This window comes from Mauremys reevesii, linkage group 8 (genome assembly GCF_016161935.1).
Source record: "Mauremys reevesii isolate NIE-2019 linkage group 8, ASM1616193v1, whole genome shotgun sequence".
NCBI lineage: Eukaryota > Metazoa > Chordata > Testudines > Geoemydidae > Mauremys > Mauremys reevesii.
The window spans coordinates 67,184,150-67,199,711 of record NC_052630.1 but is presented as its reverse complement, the minus strand read 5'-3'; the positions used below and the strand labels follow the sequence as shown (position 1 = coordinate 67,199,711).

Sequence of the window (15,562 nt, the reverse complement as noted above, 5' to 3'; positions counted from 1 at the left end):
AGTCGATCTGTCTGTGCCTCACTTTCCCATCTGTAAAATGGTAATTTAAAAGAGTTTCCTTCCTCAGAGGGGTGTTGTATGGATAACTTCATTCATGTTTGAGGTGCTCAGGTATGTGGCGAGTCCCATGGAAAAGTATATAAATAACCTAGCAGCCTGGAACAAAAGATTCCTCCCATGTCATACTCACTGCAATCAGCACAGGGCAGGTAGACCACAAATAATGAGATATCTTGCTCATAATTACACATTGCTGGCACATGCATTTGTTTGATCTTCTTTGTAAAGTTTCTTGTTATAAGACAAAGACCCGGAAAGTGTCAAAAGGAGGGTATGATCAAAGTACAAAGCCTCTTAGCTAATTCTCCTTAAATATTCAATGAGTTGACCACCAGTCAGTCTGTGGGTGTAAATTGTTAGCAAAGCAGAGCAATTTCTATGTAGAATACTGTGGTTTTTTTAATGTGTTGGCCTGGAGGCAGTGAACATTGGTAAAAATGAGGGCAGGGACCATGACATAAGCAAACTGCAATAAGGGATTGACAAGGAAGATAGATTTCAGGGGTAGTGACTGCCAGAAAACCTCAACATTATTAGACTATTTTATTTATTTATTTCTGTGCTGCATATCACCATAGTATTCTTTTTCATATATAGAGAGAGTAAATGTATATACATCGATAGCATGTTTATACCTCCAAATACACATTATGAAAATCTAGTCTTTACTAGTTTTGAATGTATTTGCATTGGGGATGAGTATTGCCAACTGCATGGTAAGTTCCTGGATCTCCCTGCCATCACAGTAAGAGGTGGGGAATCACTTGGTTTTTCCAGAAAAGAACAGTGCTGCCAACTACAATATGCATATGTAGGGTTGGGAACCCTAGCTGGCAGACCACATGCCTTTAAAGCTGTGGGACAGTGGTGGACAGGTTATTCATCCCACCTCCTTTGCACTTGCTGTTGTATAAGAAGAATGGCTGCATGCGTGTGCAGGGGATGTGGGAATTAAGATGCACTCTGTGTGCCCTCTTTTTTTCACACACACCCAGATAATAGCTCCATAAAACAAAGGTTTCAAGGTACATTTTATTACTATGTAGCTCCTTAATCTTTTTGTGGTTTGGCTATATTACTGTAACACTGTTTGAGAGATATTTAAGCAAGTATTATACACACAAACTATTGAAAAATCACCTACAATTAATATAGAACAGATGCACTTGTTTCCTTTGGGATAACGCATTATGAACGCTATGACAGGGTGTTCTTACAATCATATTTTTCTTGCTAACGCAATGGAGACTTATGGGTTGTTAGTAATTAAATATATTGCCATCTGTGAGCCTCCCGGTTTCCAGGTTAGTCGTGGAATTTTGTTCTATTGTCGTCTCACATTTTCCTGTGTGCTACAGCGAATCTGTTTTGCCTTATTTAATTATGGTAACTATGCTTTAAAATGTTGAACTGAAGCAGACCACTTCATTCTTGAGACCTTTTTAATTGGATGACATAAATATTTCCATTTATTAGATATTTTAATTTTTAAGTGCCTGTTATGTATATATTTCAATTTCTTAGTATTAAATGAATCAGTCACATGAGATGGGGTGCAGAAGGGAGTGCTTTAGAGTATTCAGTGCAGCATTTGAAAAACAAAAAACACAAAATGTACCAACATCACTTGGACAGTAATAGGTATTTCTCACGTCTAACCCTTACACAACAGACATGTATAACAACTCTGTGGTGAAGAGGGTAGAAGAATGGGAAAATATGACCATCTAAGAGTTCCATTGGAGTACTGGAAGGATTACCATGGATTTCAGTATAGTAGGATTGGGACCTCCCTGTAGCGCTGATTCTATGAGGTGTTCAATACGGCACAGACACACACCCTGAAGAAACAAGTTATTTCTGTTTTATCTAGAAACAGCCAAAATGTGCAAGAAAAAATATTAAGTCTTTCAACCCTCTTATCCTGTTCTTTTTTTCTAGAAAGGAATATGTAAAGGGATGCCAAACTCTTTGTCCTGTGAAGAGTGATGCAGACAAAGTGCCAGCTATTCAGCAATGACTCTGCAGTTAAAGGGCTGTGAATACACGTCCTTCAGGTCCTGGAAGGAAGCCCTTCTGCATGATTACAGTTCCGATATCACATCACATGTAACTTGACTCTCAGGTAAGATAATGAATGCCCCCATTTACATATAAAAATATCACTCAGGTTCAGAGCTCTCTCATTGGAGTGAATGGGCAGTGTAGGTGTTGATTAATGTAATGATTTTTAAAAGAATTAAATGCACCATTTAAAAGAAATGTGCATATTCTGCAATACATCAGCAATAAGGTGCATAAGGAAATGAAAGTGACTATAAACAAATGGGAATTGGACCTGTTTAGTTTCACTGGCCAAGCTGAAAAAATGCAAAAAGTGACCTATCACTGCTATCAGCACAAATTTTGAAAAGTACATTAGATTTTAAATGTTATTTCAGTTTTAATCAGTCAAAGCATTAGAGAAACACGTGAATTAAAAGAAAAGTCCATCTTGATGTTTTATTGTGGCTAATCCATTAATACTTTGGTGGCGTATGTGGAGGCACAGGTCCTTAGTGCAGATGATTTGTCTCTAGTGCAGGCCTGCACAACATGCAGCCCAGGGGCCGCATGTGGCCCGGTTGGGATCACTGTGCGGCCCACGGGGTGTGAGTACGTGCGCTCACTGTGCAGCCTGTGGGGGGTGAGTAGGCAAGCAGCGGGTGAGGGATGGGGGCTGAAGAGATGGGCGGGGGGTGAGGAGGCGAGCCGGGGGTCTGAGGAGGCAAGCGGGTGGGCAGTAGCGGGGGGCTGAGGAGGTGAGCACCGAGTCAGTTGCTGACCTGTTCTACTGATCTGGTCTGGCTCCCATCCCCTCTCCAAGGGTTGCAGTTGTCTGGAGGTGCCCGCCTTCCTCATTCACACCTCATTGATTCAACAGGGCAATTGATTACAACATTGGGGGAAGATCTTATTCTACTTCTAGCAAAAAGACATTTTTCTTTTACCTTAATTTTACTACCTTAGGGGCCCGCTTTAACATATTACCAAGGTTCAATACGGCTGTTTCGGTGGGGCAGCGCTGGGGAAGGAGGGTTTGTTTCCGCGGGATGGGTGGTGCTGGGGGTGGGGAGTATTTCAGGGGGGCTGGGTGGTGCTGGGGGGGGGGGGTTGGCCCTCAGCTGTTTTCTTTGGAGTAATATGGCCCTCGCCGCTTTACGAGTTGTGCAGGCTTGCTCTAGTGGAACCCCTGAGACTCAGTGTTTTGTATTGGGAGTAAGCCTCCCCCCAACACACACAGCGGATGATGAAAAAGAAGAAGAAATTCTGAGTTCAAAGTGTTTACACTTCCATGTGTGGGAATTACCTCTGTGCAGGGAACACAGGGTCCTTAGTGAGGATAGACCAAATCCCTGCAGACATCTGTCCTCAGAGAAGGTGCAGTTAGCTCCCTTTGAGAGGTCAGCCTGGGAGAACAACAGAGCCTGTATTTGCAGTGTTGTTGTAGCTGTGTTGGTCCCAGGATGTTAGAGAGACAAGGTGGGTGAGGTGATTGGACCCACAGAAGTTGGTCCAATAAGACATTCTCACTTACCTTGTCTAAGATTTCCACAAAGGAGCTAGAATTGCTTACAGAACCTTCACTGAAATTAGACAACCTAGAATTGCTTACAGAGCCTTCACTGAAACTAGACAACCTTTAGTTCATCTTTGCATTAACAATTCCAGTTTCGAGGTAGATCAAACAACAAAAAATATTGAGCCAACAAAAGATAATCTGCATCCAGATCATTTTAATAAGTGTTGACTTGTGTGCTCTTGTCAGGTCTTGTTATACCAGGAGTTAAGTCTGTGATGTTGTGGGAAGGATGAGGCAAACGCTGTTTAATGCAAAGCTCAGTTCTTTATTAGCTCTTAATCTTTATGAAAGACTGCATTGGCAGATTAGCAGTGACATAAAAACATAAGTAGCTATTACTTCTTATGTTTGCCAGACTATGTATACATAAAGCTCATGTACCATAGACATAGTACTTTGTGATATATCTTATGCGGGTCACAGAAATTCCTTTCAGGATATTTGCTGCCTTTTTGCAGATCCAACTAATGACAATTTAAAGCTTTTCTACACGGGAAGTCATTCCAGAATAGCTATTCCTGATCAACTCGGTCTGTGGATGCTCTTATTCTAGAATAAGGTGTGTTATTCTAAATTAGCTTAATCCACAAAGTAGATAAAGCACTCTTATTCCAGAATAAGAACGTCTGCAGTTGAAGTTAATCAGGAATAGCTGATGTACTTTAAATTCACACCCTACCTTATTCCAGATTAATTTTCATGTGTGGATGATATATTTCATGTATGAATATATACCGCATCCACACATTTAGTGAGTTTTGGGAAGAGCTTGGAGGAACTTATTTTTGTAAAAATTTCTTAGTAGAACTGTTAATTCTATTTTCCACTTTTCTGCCCTCTATCTCAAAGTCCCATAGCTTGAGCAGTCTTTCTGGCCAATGGGACAGCTCCCTCCAGGGATCCTAGAAATCCATTTGCCACAGAATGCAGAATTTGCATCTTTACAGAGAATCTTTAGTTTTACAGTTTGTGAAAAAATAAAAACACATATTAACTAGATTTTACTGAAAGTACGAATGTCCGTTACTTAATGCATGCAACCTCCCTCTCTTGTGGTTGATTTTTGAATGTGCCTTAAATTTACATAGCTAAACATACGCCAATAAACTGCTTCTGGTATATACAGCTTAGTGTTTTAATGCATCTCAAATTTCACTTCAGCTGCCACATGTAAGTTAATTAAAGTTATGAAAAGATGCCGAAAACTATAAAAATCATCCCTAAAGACAGTGTCATTGAGTTTGGCAAGGGCAAATTTATCGTTGCTGTTAATGTGATGTTCTGTACCATATGCAGCAGTGCTGTAAATTACATTAGAAAGCAAACAGTTGTGGAATACATGGAAAGTGCTAAACAAACAGAGTGAAAACAAGAGGCTGAAACAGCAGGGCTATTGACAACTGTAAGGAAACAATACACTGTGACTAGATCACTCCAGCATTTAAAAAAAAATGTTGTAAATGGAGAACAGACATAGAAGTATTTGCTATATGTAAGATATACACATTGCAATTCTATTAATTTTATTATAATGACAGATGGCTCTGATAGGCTTTGAACTTGCTTGAAAATTGTAAATATAGCAATAAGACGTGTTCAACTGATACATAGGTATGTATGTTGTGGTTAGGGAAACTAAAGTTCAGTGTTTAATTTTAATCATGCAAAAACACAGATTTTTATATTTTTTTTTTATCAGAGAATTTTGGTTTCTATATCATGGAAAACTAGGGTCCCTGAATATTGCTCTTCAGTTAGCCATGGGAGTAAGGTCTGAAGAACTCCCTCTCCTAAAAAACAGTTAAGAGGTGAATGCTTCGGATCCAGTGTTCCCAAATCTTGCTGATCAATTAGGACTGACCTAGACTCTCAAGGCCAAATTGGAGGTGAGTCTTCTTCTGACCCTTTCATTGTTTCTGTATGGTTTCCGTGGCTTATTTAGCTCTTAGATTCACACTTAGTGTCAACATGTAACTTACACAGCCCATTGAGACTGACTGTGAGGGAACCTTAGCTGGTGTAACTCATAAGAAGATAAGAATGTAGTTGCTTTTCTTTCTAGCAGGAAGGTGTAAGTTTTAAAGCAGCCCCATTACTAATTGTAATTTACCCTTTCTTCCGGCTTCTCTACATGTAAGATGCACTCTTTAGACTCTCTTTTACAGCAGTAGTGTAGGTTAGGAGGTCTAAGAGTCTGCATGTACTTCACTTTAGATTCCACAATGGTAATGTGTTGATCTTTTCCTATACTTGCTGTATTTGGCTATAGAAAAATTAAATTGTGATTTCTTTATAAGAAAAGAGAGAGAAGCTGTGGAGGTATAGAATGTTTTCTTTTAAATTGATGGACTTCTATCAAGTCCAAATTTAGAATAAGATAATTTGAAGTCTTGTTTAAAATGGAGGATACTTGCATGTCAGTTTGAAAAGATTAGCTAGCTAAATGTAAGTTGACAGTACACTTGGAAGGGGTTATGGATCTCAAGGTCACACTTTATGGCCACACTTCTTTAAGGACTGAAGGTGGCAAAGAAATGCTGTTTTAGTATCTGAGATGACACAACTAGATAGCTCTGCAAGGGCCAAGGTTTTAACATCTTTAATAAAAATAATAGAGGAATTGAAAAAAAGGTATCTGCAGATAGCTAGGACTAGATCCTCATCTACGGGCAAGATAGCCTCTGCACAGCTGTGGGTGGGGAGATAAAGGTAGTTCTAAATCATCCTTGTGTTTCTCTTGATCCCACGGCTGGTCCTCTCCCTGTTATAACTTAGAGCTGAGCCACAGTGGTGCTCTAAGTTGCACTTAGCTGCCTGTCAACCAAAAAGGTCATTCTGTCTGCTGAGGATCACTGAGGTGTAGAGAGATTCTGCCCCTTTCTCACAGGAATCCCCTCTGCTCCAGGAAATGGTGTTAGCGAGTGGCATAAAGCTGCTATGCCATCTGTGAAACCTCTGTGAAGCTGGTGCGTATGACAACCGCCTTCATACAGGATAAATGCAAGAAGCAGTTAAGCTCCTTTTTGGAATAGGATAGCTGAAAAAATAAGAGCCATCCCCCAAGACACATGCCTCATGCAAGGCTGTTCAGAAACTGAACTATGGGGGCTGAAGGGTTTTGCTGAGCATTGTTTGATGGAAGTGCTTCTGGGAGCAGGATTGCATCAAAGAAGTATCTGTTGTATTCATCAATTTCTCCTAACAGGAACAACCCATAAGATCCTGAATATTGGGAACTGCTGGCTAACTGCTCAGGCCACAAGAGGCAATATCCCTTACCTAAAGGGACTACTTAGGAAGCCAGTTAAGATGGCTTCCTGGCTACTTAGTGCTACTTGAGTGGAGCTGAGACTCAGGCTCGTAGAATCTCTCTGTATTTAACCAAATTGTGAGGAGAGTAAGAAATTTTAACAGTGTAAGTGCACTCTGAGAGCTACCAAGCATCCCATTTGCCCTTTGTAGCCAATGAGATTTTCAGGTGCTCAGTATCTATGAAATTCAGGTCTTTATAGTAGTTCTACCAATTTAAAAGAAAAAAAATTGACTTCAAAATTTTTGGAACGGTGGTGTTCTTATTAAAATAACTTTATAGTGTTTGTCTTCATTTTTTATGTTCTCAGGCTTAGAGAACTATCCAGATTGTATTGTAGAGTTTAATGGTGGAATTAGAATTCCTATGAAACATATTGAAATACATGAATGCTTTAAATAGCTTAAATAAAAATGTGCCTATTTTAGAATTCATGTTTTTTATGTGGGAATATTCTCCGATTTCTAAATTACAAAATTAAAGATTTTTCAATCATGAGAAATAAAAATTGTTTTTCAATTCCTTTGAAAATCATTGACAGACTTTGCTGGTAGTTAGCTGATAATTTGTCCCCCAGATTTGCAGATATGGTGGAGAACAAAAATATTCCAGGGCCAATTTGTCTCCTCTACAGATTATTACTTTGTATAAGAGGAATTTCTTAGGTTTGCACTCAGTAGGCTTTTTCCTCACTGTTGTGGAGGAATGCTATCTTGAAGAATGAGTAGAAGCCTCAGGCCAAAGAACCAAAATATCTCCTATGATTTTCCAGGACCATCATGCAGAGGTGATTTTGCTCTTATGGTCCTTGAAGGAAAGTTTTTTATAGTGCATATTTATAGAAACAACTTCCGACAGACCAAAGATTAAATATAAATTTCAATTTAGAATGTAAAAGGTCTATCATGAGCTGTGTGATTAAAATTGTAATTGTGTTGGATAGGAAGTTTCTGACTCTTTGGTTACGTGGTCAGTTATGCTGACAATTATTGTAGGCAGTATGTCAGTATAGATACATTATTTCACCTGAAATAGTAGTAAATTTATGACTTACCTTTCATCTTCTGTAGTGAGAGAAGAAAATTATAATGAAGAAAATGATACAAACACTGTGAACAAAAAAAATTCCCAAACCAAATGCTAACAGAAATGCATTTAAGTATTCTAGAGATGATTTGGCTATCATTGTCATCATGTTAGGGTTTAATGGGCCTGGACAAGGAATCCATTGGCAGTAGGTTTAACAGTTGTCTTGTTAATTCAATAACAGTGACATTATTTCCCATGGAATTGAATTTGAATATAATCACCACTTCTGCTTATTTTAAAGTCTTGTTTGAATGAGGCCAAGCATCACCTTTTAACTTTGTGTGGTGGGCCTCAGATCTGGAAAAAGGGGATGTGTTTGTGTCCCTTTATTCCAGTTCCTTATCTTCTTGCAGAATTCACTCTTTGGTCCATTAGATTGGTACAAAGATGCTGTCCTATGGTGGTGAACCAGCAGATTATCTGGCATGAGCAGATTATCTGGCATATTTTGTTGGAATGTCTCTGGTGTCTATTTCTCCAAGAGTAAGATTAGATAATCTTTGTTTTTGTCTGCAGTGCAAGAATTTGAATGTGATCCTGCACCTGGTTTTCAAGCTGTTGTACTCAAAGTTAAGCAATTTATTTACTGCATTTACTGTTTTAACATACTTTTTTTTCTGTTTATAGCTTTGTCATCTTGAAGCACTGCCTGATCAAGGTGATTTAGGTACTTTCTTATAACATTCATGCAGGAGCTTCAGCCCTGATTCAGTGATGGACAAGTACATTTTAAGTGCTTTTCTGAACCATATTATTTTCCAATTTCTTAACTAGTGTTGTAACAGCCATTAGATTAAATGGCTCCTCATATTTTTAGCAGCTCAATAAGCAAAGTTTCCTCTTGCTTTTTATTAACAGGTGAGCTGAGATATGATATCTTGGTCAACAGGAGAGAGTTGAAACCTCAGTAGTCTCTCTAAACCTGGCTGGAAACATCCATCAGAGAGTTTTAAATTTTGTATATTTGGCAGCCTAGTCCCCAAACCAAGATCACTGGGATTACAGAAAAGTATGCAGAACAAAGACCATAAAGCTAAAAAACAAATGCAAGATTCCATCAAATGGGCATAGGTTAGCCCAATATATTTAAATTGCTAATTTAGATATATGGAGAAAGATAAGTTTCCAAGAATTAAAGTCTGACCAAGATATACACCACAGTTGGGAAGTACACGTGATTTCATAAAAAGCTGTCACTGCTTAAGAAGCCTTAGTTCATTCAAAAGGCAGCAGCCCTTCTATGTTGCAACACAGATAACCAGGAACACTTCACCTCATGTTCTGCCTTTTGTACCATTTCCCTGTTAAACAGCAATCAAGTACAAGGCTTCATTTTATATTAAAAAACCCTCCACAGGCTGAACCAAAGCTATTGACATGAACACATTATGCTGAATGATAACCTCCCAAAATTAGACCAATCCTTTGAAACAGTGAAAGTTAACCATAAGATTGGGACTAGTGTGAGTGGGAGACAAAATGTTCTTGGCAACTGGCCTGCAACTATGAATTTACTTTTAGAAGAGATTAGGATTACATTTCGTTCTTCAACAGCCTTCTTCTGATAATAGAACACTGAGTTACATGTTAAATAAAATAAACATAAATGGGGGATGAAAAGAAAATAGAAATCTGTATGTATTTTTTTTTTTAAATTTGTAAGGTGTTCAGCTACCATGATGAGCATGCTTTGAATAGGTAGGTGAATTGATTAATCACACTTTGTTTATATTTAAACATAATACGCGAGAGCACGAGAAAATGTATGGTTTTTGGTGCCATGCTTTTATTTAACTGAAAGGAAAAACTACACTGTACCACATAAGTAGCAATATGACAATATTTTACAGCACACTATTTGAAAAAATATGGAAGCAATGTTCCACAGAAGTGGACAAGTAAGCACACAATACACTGTACATTTCTCAACAGTGCCCATTAAATCATAATTAAATAGCTGTATTTGGCTTTAAACAGCCAAACAATAAAAACGAACAGTCATACTAAAATTTAAAAAATGGTTTCAGTAGCAATTATGACTTAAAATTTGAAGTTTTGCTCTGGAAATTAAGATGAGTGTTTGGCAAATTCAGTCATAGCAACAATAATAAATAATACCCCTGATGAAAGCACCAGTGTGTTCTGAAAAGATCAGTGATAAATTCTGGCCTTATGAAAAGCTTTTTTCCTCTTATTTTTTTTAAACATGACCCCAACCAAAGATACAGTGTAATTAGAAAATTTGCAGGCTTAAAAAAGAAAAAGCATCTGTCTTCACTTTTCCTGTATTAAGAAAAAATTTAGACTGTGAGCAATGAACTTTTCAACTTCATTATTCATATTCTACCTTTAGACACTGCACATTTTTTAACCTGTAGACAAATATGAACATAACACATTCAGTCATATTTTAAATGATTCAAAGAATCTCTGTGGCATATATTTTAACTCACTTTGTTTAGATGGATGTGCATGTATTAGTGAGTATTGCAAGTGTTCAGTCAAATCCTAGGTCAGTTTTAGAACGAAAAAGGCTTCCCATGATAAACCTTTATAAACATATTCATCATATCCACATCTGTTAATTCCATCCACCCGCACCCTACTCCAGCACTGACTTTTTTTGAACTAATTTTTACAATACAAAGTTCATATAACAGTAGTTGTAAGAGCTATCTAACAGGCAGAATGTGCAAACCCTCTTTCCCCTCTATATTTTTTATATAATATATACATAATATGTATACACTTGAAATATAAGAGTTACATATCCTGATCATATACATGCAAACAGTAGGAATCAGCTAGCCACAAGTAGTTTTGAGCCACATACATCTTAAACATGTATTTTAAAGTGTTTTTCTTTTTTTTACAGTTTTAACAAATATACATAAATATAAGAACATAAATTATAGTAAAATATTGACAGCATTTGAGAAAATGTTGATAAACAACCCAATGCATTTATGCCTAAGGCCTTATAATAATTAAAAAAGTACTGTTCTAAACTGTTTAAGGACATCTCATTTCTGTGAATCTTTTATATAAGTAAATGAGTACATCATAGTAGTGAGGCATTATTTCTCTCTAAGCAGTTCAGTGAGAGAAATGTACATAATTTTAGTCTCTACTCCCCATGAAACAGAATGAACTACATAATTATAGCATAATACTGTCCTTGTATTTACACAGTTGTCACAACACAAACAGAACAGGATCATAAATCATTCAAATCTTTTCCTGAGAATGAGTTCGCCCCCCTCCCACCAACTAATCCTCTGGTACACGTTGCCAAAAAAACCACAGATTTGGGGGAGGTTTCAAGTTTGTAGTTTTTTCAGAACAGTGCTACATTGAAAATAATTATACAAAAGAAAAACACTAAGCACACTTGTGGAAAATAATGAAACACTATTATGAAATCAAAATGTAGCCCTTTGTAAATAATACTGAAATATGTTCCAATGGCTATTTTCAAATATGTTTATATTTGTTAAAAAGATTGAAATGCCGACCAGGTTCTTTGCCATACTTATTTTAAGAGATTCTCAAAATGTCATTTGTCAGAGTATGTAAAAAAACATGATTTACTTTTTAAAAAGCTGGACAGACTGAAACACATATCAGATGTCTATCCACAGCAAAATTTGTTTAAGGCTGAATTGGGTAGAACTGAGGTGAAAAAACAGATTTAGTTAGTGAATACTGTGACTCTCCTGAATATTTTAGTTGCTAAATAATAATTTAATCTGAAGGAAACCGCCCTTTAAGCAGCTCAAATAATTCCCTTAATATTTAGTTTAAAAAAATAAACCAGTATTACGGCGTTGAAATGGAACTGGAAATACTCAGTGGGATCTTTCAGTAATGATTAGAACATACAATGAGGGTCTTTCAGAACAAGACCAGGATGTCTTAGAATAACTATAGAGTGTTCTGTATCTCATAATAGACTACTTTTTTTGTTTGTATTTCATGATGGGATTCATTAAGTAAATTTCAATGACACTGAAAATAATAAGAAAAGTGAAGGAAAAAACAGCAAGAAAATTAAATTTCAAGACAAGCACAAACACAAAAGCATAAGGCAAGAAATGTAAAAAATGTAATTGCAGTCACTGCAGATGAACAACATTCAGTGCTTGTGTATCTAATCAAAATATAGAGTAAATGTACCCTATAGTCTCTATTAGCATATACAAATCTCCACACATGAATCAGACATTTCCATTATCACTTGTAGTTGTATCACCTAAGTGACAATCTTCTGTACTCCTAAATACTGTGTTTACATTCCAGTTGTGGATGATAAAAGAGCTTGTCCAATTTCACGTTCTATAAGTCTTGTTGGCAACTAGAAACCTCTTTTCTATAGGCAGTAAAGATGAAGTGCAAGTTTACCACAATTGTCTGAAGCAAATATTTTCCCCACTATGCCTTGGTAGGTAAGAGTTTTTTAGGAGTTACTGGTCTCTTAGTTTGCCACAAATGGCTGTGAATGGTAATTGCATCAACACTGGCAGACATAGTTTTAGCAGGTATGTGGCTGAATTGCTTCCTGTCAGAGTTATATTTATATAGCCCCTCTATCATTTTCTTTGTGATTGATTTGGGGCCTATCCCCGTCAGCTTATTGATTTCTTCAGTGTCAGGGCAGTATGTATACAAAGATCTGAACTGGCAGCCAGAATCCCGGAATAGGATTAAGAAGTTATTGGCATCAGATTTCTCCATTTCCTTTAAAAGAAAAAGAAAAAAAGTGTTTACAATGTGAAATTTATATTACATGTAGGAAACTTTCAACTCTAAGTTGTAGGGGGGTTTATTTTAAACACATTATAGGCTTAACTATAGTTTAAGTTGTAGAATACTTTCCATAAGACCTTGTTTTCAGTTGATTAAATTTTTCCCAAACTTTAAGTATTAGAACTGAACTTTTGCATGCTGGATGTCTGCCTCAGGAAGAATTTTCATTTTTTATAAAAAATTAAGCTATAACAGTGCAGTTGTTCCTAAGAAGGAGGTAAGGGAAAAATATATATATATATATATATTTAACCTGGGCAAAAATTATTATAACTGTTTAATTGAGAAGCGCTAGCACCTCCATACTTGAGAGCAGGGGTTTGCAATTTGCAAGGGAGGTTGCCTTAGTAGTAAAGATGTGCTTGTTGCCATTGTTCAAATTTGGGTGGATTTTTAGGGAATCTACAAGTTTCTGAAAAACTGCAGTTAGCACATGGTCAGTAGAGGCTGTAAGCTTTATGGTCTAAAGATCCCAGTTGCACAGATCATGATCCATCTGAAACAGCTCCTACTTGCTGACTAGACTGAGCCTGCTCCATTCTAGGGCTGCAGGAGTGGAGCATGATCTTCTCTGCAATTGCTCCTTCATACTGCTGGGAGCTGTTATGGTGCCAGGCACCAATACTGCCAGCAGAGAGACTGTTTTTCCTGTGCTCGTGGAGCCCCCTCTGCTTTCACCCAGATAGTATGGAGAAGGAAGCATTCTGATATGAATACAGAGGAGTGAGGAGTAGAGGGAGGGGATGGGGCAGAAGGCCTTACCTACTAGAGCATACAACCCTTCCGAATCTGGAATTGAACCCAGGACTCTTAAATTTTGACATTGCTCTGCTCTCAGCAAATAGCTATAAACCCACTGGCAAAGTGTGTGTCTCATACCACTCTGGTGGCTAGTGTACATTGAGGATAACAGTTTAATGATACTACCAGTTACTCCATTAGGTTAAATAGTAGAGATCTGTGTTATGGATCTAAAGATCCCAACTCTGCTGAAGACCCATATGGGTTCCACAAAATGAAATTGCTTTTTTTAGTTTGCTTTTTTAAAAAAAACTTAGAAAATAATGTTTTAAAAACCCCAAATCCTGGTTTTTTTTGTTAGGTTGCTAAATCGATCATTTAAAAGTTAGCAAATTCCAGAATTAAAATTGCCTGTGCATATAAGTAATTCAGACTCCTTCAGCATAAGCATTATGATACTCTTTAATTACATGATCCTATATAATTGTTTCCATAATACCGCTTGCTCTTTTGGTTCTTTACTCACAGAGGGGACAGGCTCAGGATCACTGACACTACTCTAGCCATCCACAAAGCATTTACACAGCCTTGGGAGGAAGATTCCTTTCCACTCTTCCCTCCAACCTGGCACATCTCCCTAATGTCCAAAGGAGGCTGGATTTAATCCCTTTTTTCTTTTTTAAATCATCAGAAGGAAAATATCCTTACCTCCAATATTTTTTTCTTCTGACCTTCATTTACTTTTCCAGCCAAGCAACAATGAGCCAGAGCATTCTGAATAATATGCTTATTGGATTTTGCACTGGGTTCTTTATAGAGTTTTGGGCCTATGAAACAGAATTGACAAATCAGCTAAGTGATTCAATAAACTATACAGAAAGCAGTCTTGAGCACCATGAAACACTTTTTCCATCTATCATTTGTGTATGTAACAATACAATCCTAGCACCCACAATAGAAATAAGTGGAGCTTGGACCTGTTACACACATGCATTGATTGACTGCTATTCTTCTGTTACTGTATCACAGGATTATATGTGAATATAATGTGGTACAACCATCAACTGAAAAAAAATATTTTTTTAAATATTACTAGATTCACTCAATATGTCCTTCAGCATTAGAGCATCATAGGGACATTTTAGGGAACTATCTTGAATATGCCTCATAAAAACTGTTCATAATCTACTAATGATCAAATACTTGGATTTTAAAAAAATCCTTCAACCAACTAGGAGGAGTTTCATTTCTTCCTCTTCTCTTAGTTTTGAAGGGAGAAACCGATAACAGTGAGTTGCTGCAGTGTTTAGAGTTATTGGTCTCCTGCCTTCTGGGATTTGAGTCTTGTGGAATCCCAACTGTGACTTTGCCCACAATGAAGGCAGAAGGTCTTGGTGCTGATTCTGACAGGTCATTCAAGGCTGCCTGATGGGCTTGTTCCATCAGGAATGACTAGAAACAGTCTATGCTTTGGTTTCTGACAGGTGTGCAGTGTAGGGCTGTGAGCTGTAGAGAAGCTCATAGTATCCTCCTCTTGCTGACTTTAATTGGTGACCTCGTGCCATGGAAAAGCCATAAATTGGAAGAAAATTTTACTGCAAAAAGTTTAACCAAAAACCAATTCCACCAGATAAAAAATGTATCAAGTATATTTTTGTATAAACTGTTCTTTTGGGTGGGGATGTAACCTATTGGCATCAAAGCAACACATGAAGCCTAAGAACCACAGGCCCTCTAGACGATGTCTGGCTCTTCACCCTAACAATAATTTTGAGAGATTGGTCAATAGAGAATAGATTCAGCAATTTATTTTCCTATTTCAGTCAAGACACTTTAAAAGGAAGCATAGTTATGAAGACAAAAAGCAACATAATCTTAAAGGCCACCAATGATTTAAAATCAAGATTAACTTTCAGTGTCTCAGACTAACTAAT

General features: G+C 37.3%; 1 protein-coding gene and 1 long non-coding RNA gene across 17 annotated transcripts in view; one reads left to right on the top strand and one right to left on the bottom strand.

Annotated features, from left to right (window-relative positions):
* The window catches only part of LOC120370129, a 37,621-nt gene that overhangs the window by 757 nt on the left and 21,302 nt on the right, over window positions 1-15,562 (top strand). For 2 of the 5 annotated variants that reach the window (XR_005583634.1, XR_005583632.1), the window contains exons 2-3: window positions 2,002-2,185; window positions 5,382-5,568. This is a non-coding gene — a long non-coding RNA (uncharacterized LOC120370129). Of the gene's footprint in view, window positions 1-2,001; window positions 2,186-5,381; window positions 5,569-8,597; window positions 8,897-8,939; window positions 9,701-15,562 lie in introns of those variants that run through there. The other 3 variants (XR_005583635.1, XR_005583633.1, XR_005583636.1) reach the window with 3 other exon arrangements.
* Window positions 9,799-15,562, bottom strand: part of CAMSAP2 (calmodulin regulated spectrin associated protein family member 2) — a 166,204-nt gene continuing 160,440 nt past the window's right edge. For 3 of the 12 annotated variants that reach the window (XM_039484319.1, XM_039484327.1, XM_039484320.1), the window contains 2 exons: window positions 14,337-14,455; window positions 9,801-12,818 (listed from right to left, as the gene is read on the bottom strand). In XM_039484319.1, the coding sequence (XP_039340253.1) occupies window positions 12,513-12,818; window positions 14,337-14,455 (425 nt within the window). In that variant the 3' untranslated portion in view covers window positions 9,801-12,512. Of the gene's footprint in view, window positions 12,819-14,336; window positions 14,456-14,679; window positions 15,387-15,562 lie in introns of those variants that run through there. The other 9 variants (XM_039484321.1, XM_039484322.1, XM_039484324.1 and 6 more) reach the window with 7 other exon arrangements.